This window comes from Cucumis sativus, chromosome 2, assembly GCF_000004075.3.
Source record: "Cucumis sativus cultivar 9930 chromosome 2, Cucumber_9930_V3, whole genome shotgun sequence".
NCBI lineage: Eukaryota > Viridiplantae > Streptophyta > Magnoliopsida > Cucurbitales > Cucurbitaceae > Cucumis > Cucumis sativus.
The window spans coordinates 22,766,104-22,771,089 of record NC_026656.2 but is presented as its reverse complement, the minus strand read 5'-3'; the positions used below and the strand labels follow the sequence as shown (position 1 = coordinate 22,771,089).

Here is a 4,986-nt window from a genome sequence, read left to right as displayed (position 1 = left end):
ATAGGAAAAAAAGTTCGATTAAAGTGGGTTGAGAGAGATCTAGACATGTGATGAATAATGTGGTGCAATTCTTTGAGATTTTAGAAATTGTACTTTAAATTTGTGTACGATAGTTACTAAGATATAAATAAAATTTGAACTTGGTAATGTTGACAAATAAAATGGTCTTTATCATTTTTTTGAGGGAATCAAAGATTTTTATTGCATAGTACTTTTAATTTTGTTGCAAGAGTAATAATTGTTGTTAGTGAACGAGATGATGTATTTTTCTTAATGCAACAGATATGACAACTAAATGTGATCAATTGAATTAAACAAGAAGAAAATCATGAGTAATCTAAAGAAGGATAATGGTTGCACGGTGGAGATAGAAAATGTGTGAGATCTAGGGACTTTGATGTTTAAAAATATAAACATATATGTATATAATATTGTTTCTTTATAATACATGAGTATTATTTATAAAATACGTGGTCATGCAAATAATTATTTTCCTTTAGGACCTCAAGCTACAACTCGTTATAAATGCAAATTAAAAAAATGCAGTTTCAAAGCCTTGTGCATATTTTCTTTAGTAAAAATATATAAAAAAAATATTCATAAGGTAGGATTAAAATTTAAATTAACTTTTGACAAATGTAGAGAACTTTTGAATATTTACAAAATATGATTAGATATTTGTTCAAGTACTCATTAATGATAATATCGAATGACATTTTTAACAAAATTAATATAATTATAATATTTATTTTATTGAATCATTTGCTTTTAGAGTAATTGTGCATGGGTTGAAATATATAATTTCACACTTACATTAAAAAAAGTATAATTTTATTTTAAATTATAATTAAAATAAAATATAAATTTTGAGATAATATATTATGAAATCTCTAAATTTACTATTTATTTTTTACTTATTATAAAAGTTAATATAAAAATGTATTGTGAAAGTTAAATTAAAACTATAATTAAAAAAAATCAAAATCGTAATTACATTATTTAAATAAAACAAAGGAATAAAAATATTATTAATTGAATTAAAAACAAAATATTTTTGAGTAATACATTTTCTTTTAAACCTTTTCGTGAAAATAAGTTTAAAATTTAGATTTGATTAGACTTTTTATAAATGTTTATAATTTTCGTTTAAAGATTTGTGTAAAATAGATTATTTTATAAATGAATAGTTAGAATACATATTATTTAATTAGAAAGTGCCATTTTTTTCAAAAGATATTTGGAAATTACGCAAGTATAGTAGTAACCCCTCAGGACCCAAAGTAGGGTTTTAGCTTTAGCCCTCAGCAGCCAGGCAAGAGGCAGTTCTCTCTTGTTCATATTCCGAAACCAAGAAGAACAACCTTCTGAATCTACCATTTCTTCTCATAATCAATGGCCTCAATTGGTGCTCGGTCTGCTTTCCGCTCATTCTCCGGTTCGGCACGCCGTGCTGCTGCTCACATCGGTTCTCAACCCAAGGCCTCATCATCCTCTCCCTTTCGCATGGCAACTAACAAACCCCTCTCTCATCGTACTTTCAGGTTCGTTTCTTAATGCTTTTGCATCCGTTTTAAGTGCGAAAAGTTTCTGAATCTAGAGCTCTTTCAGTTTTTTTCTTTTGTTCTCCCCAGAAGTAGAACAACGAAAACAGTGTTCAATCTTCATCTTTATTTCTCTCTTCAGTGTTTTAGTTGTGAAACGTTTCAGTAAAATAAGGTAATCTATTTTGCTTGAAGGTGTGCGCCTGAGATGAGCTTCTGTTTGGAGTCAATGATGCCATTTCACTCTGTGTCGTCCTCAGCTTTGATGACTTCAATGCTCTCTATCTCACGCCACAGCTGTGGTTGGCTCCCCGAAGGTGCATAACTGATAATTTAATTCTTTACTTTCTTGATCTGTTATGAGCCAAGAAAGAATTTAGACCACATCCATAATTTCAGAATGAATTCTTCCGTTGACAAGAAAGAGTTGATAATTTTCTGGAAGCTGATTTTCTATTTGCATTTGTTTTTCGTTGGATGAATTTTATCTTTATAACTATTTTCTTGAATCAGGAAAAATCAAGTTTGAGTGGGAATAATGATCAACTGTAATTTGAAATAGTGATATCCATATTTAGGTTTAGGGGTCACATTAGCCACAGTGATCTGATGTTTTTGGCGGATGAAATATCTATGCTTGTATTCTATAATTAAGGTAGTTAATGTGTTTGAATCATGAGAGGCTACACCATGAAAAGCTTTCTTTTGCCTAAATTTAAGTACTGATGTGTATAAATATGTCAGTTTTCTGATCACTTCTTGAGCTTTTTTCTTACGAATGACTATTTCTTGTTTCTCCACTCGATATAAAACCTGTAAACATAGAGATACCTGGTCCGGTTCCACCATTTTCTTTATTTTTTGTTTTGAAAGGAGAATTGGATCTGCTCCTTTTAACATAACTTGATGTGATAAATTGTTAATTGAAAAAGCACATTCCCCGTTTTTCAAGTTATTATACAATTTGATAACTTGTGTACAAACAAGAAGGCTATCTAACTAGTGGATTTTTTACTCTTGAATTAGGTAGCTAGCACAATTTATAGGCCCATTGATGTTCTTCTTGCCTTCTTGTTGCTCTGGTGAGTTGGTGCCTATAAACTCGTATAGGACTGATAAAATTGAACGAAATTGTATAATAACATGCATGCACAACAAACTCGATCATTTCCCTCTATTAGACAGGTTATCACATCAAGTAGATACTCTTCAAACTAGGATGCAAACAAGCTTAACAAACAAGATCGATTCATTCTTTCTTTCCTCCACCCACCAATTACCATTTGTCGATCAGAGTTTAAGTCCTCTTGCTGAACGCGGGTGTTTTAAATGTTTTTGTAATGTATGGTACTAGAATGAGTCATTTATGCAAAAACCTTCCATTTCTGATTCAAATTGTTAATTGAAAAGGCACGTTCCCCTTTTTTCAATGTAGGCAAAGACAAGACTAGATGAGGATCGAGAAGCAGGAAGGAATGACTTGATTTGTTTTTTGAGTTTCCCCTTCTAAGTCCTAGCGATGCCACCCCCCCTTGGCCCACCCCCAGGACAAAGAAAAGAAAGCAAAAAAAGAAAAACATCTAGAGATGATTCCATCAATAGGTTAAATGAGATGATTGTATTTGGAATGAAATAATAAACTATGATACACTATTTCGTTCACTTCGTTCGTAGATGATTGTTTTTAACATGTTGAAAGATTATATATTCAATTTTATTCTGCAACTATATTGGACTACAGCCTACTAGATCCTTGTAGAATAAATTTGGCTTCTACATAGTTTAAATATTGTTTTGCAAAGTTTGCTTTGTTAATCAAGTATTTGGGTCTGTTGATTTGTTGTCATCTTTTCATTTCCACTACTTTATAAAGATGGAAGTTGCAAAGTCATATATTACTCTGTCATAAGTACCATGGGAAGAAGTTTGAAGTGGTCAGTGAAAAGTTGAAGTTTTCTTTATGAATGATACGCTGAAACATCCTTTGCTTCCAAATAGAATGAATGTTTGTAGTTTCCATGACCCAAAATTAGGTCCTAAATTTCCATCTCTTAAGTTTAAACTTGGAAAATGTCAATCTACACATCTCTTTGATGAGCATGCTCATCACCTCCCAAATTGTTTCTTGTTTCGATTAAAATATCAAACTGACACACTGGTCACTTGTGTTCATCAGCATGCAATGACGATCTATGATAAATTACCAAGAGGATCTATACGGGCAGTGACTTCTATTAAGTAGAAGCTTCCATGCTCCAAATGGTGGTTTGTGAAGAAGAGCTTCCGATCAATGGCAATGGATTATTGTTATTTGAAGACTGATTTAATTTTAATTTTTTAGTATTTATTCTCTATTTCGTACTCATTGATTGTTAACAATTGTATGTGATAATGCTAATTTTTTCATTGAATTTGCTTTGAGCAGTTGACAACTTCGTCTTGTTACTGGAAAGTAGGGTTTGTATTTTGTAGCTGCTTCGATATTATTGACTTGAAATATGTGCTAAGATGAGTGGTTGAAATACAAGTGTCTTCAATCATCATGGTTAAAATATCAAAGAGAAGATTTTCAATCCAAAAGGCACACTTTTTTCTACTGCTCCCTCCTTGATCATTATAGCCTATATATACTGCTAGCCAGCTTTGCTTTTCAGTTGAGGCCTCAAGTCTATTGAGAAACTTGTCTTTACAATGTGAGTTCTAGCTGTCTGACTGCGTCTTGTTTTGTTTTCTAGGGCGGTGATATTCAATCAGCATGTCTAGCATGAAGGTTTGCAACAATGTTGAATTTGCCATTTCCATTGCTTGTTTGTACCTCAAATTCAGATTCTTCATCAGAGATATCATAGTTGTGCCTAGATTTTCCTATGACTTTCAATTGGATTATTGGTATAACCCAAATCAGAATGTAGATGTGAACGTCTAGTTAGTCATTTGCCAAGTTTAAAGCATGGTAACAAATATTGTTTGTTTGGTTTTCGATCAACCATGTTTTAATTCTGTAATGGAGTATGAATATCATGTTGAAATTGGCCTTTCACGAACATTGAAGAAGCTAAATAAATGGCTCCAAAATTTTATTGAAATTAGTTAAATAATCTATGAAGTAAAATTGAAACTAGTAGAGCAAACCAAAATGCACTAGAGTAACTTGAACCAAATTGGTTTGTATATAGCACACAACGGGTAGATTGTATGGTTTGGTTGGTTTGCTTGATTGTCTCGGTTTCTTTTCATAATTTCCATTTGCATTTGGATAAATAGTTAGACATGCAACGAACATAAAAAAACAAATAAAATTTGAACTTAACATTGACAAATAAAATGATCGTTCTTTTGACAATACAGAGGTGAAGGGAATCAAATTTTTTATTTTAAAATTACTAATACAAATATTACGTGAATCGAGTTATGTTTATTTTTTACAAATAGTTTTTACTATTGA

General features: G+C 31.4%; 1 protein-coding gene across 6 annotated transcripts; it reads left to right on the top strand.

The window, feature by feature from the left end:
* The first annotated feature begins 1,257 nt into the window (after window positions 1–1,257).
* On the top strand, window positions 1,258–4,627 carry LOC105434684 (protein NUCLEAR FUSION DEFECTIVE 6, chloroplastic/mitochondrial). 6 transcript variants are annotated; one of them, XR_968797.2, is made up of 5 exons: window positions 1,258–1,541; window positions 1,737–1,858; window positions 2,568–2,623; window positions 3,718–4,194; window positions 4,277–4,627. XR_968797.2 is itself a non-coding variant. In XM_011651674.2 (3 exons), exons 1-3 carry the CDS (start codon window positions 1,393–1,395, stop codon window positions 4,282–4,284), a joined length of 279 nt encoding a protein of 92 aa, XP_011649976.1. In that variant the 5' UTR covers window positions 1,264–1,392; the 3' UTR covers window positions 4,285–4,627. The 6 variants fall into 6 exon arrangements, 3 of the variants coding, with proteins under 3 accessions (XP_011649976.1, XP_011649975.1, XP_011649974.1); XR_004214305.1 differs by lacking the exon at window positions 3,718–4,194 and having other exon boundaries at window positions 1,264–1,541; XR_968796.2 differs by lacking the exons at window positions 3,718–4,194; window positions 4,277–4,627 and adding an exon at window positions 2,977–3,342 and having other exon boundaries at window positions 1,264–1,541.
* Window positions 4,628–4,986: the final 359 nt, after the last annotated feature.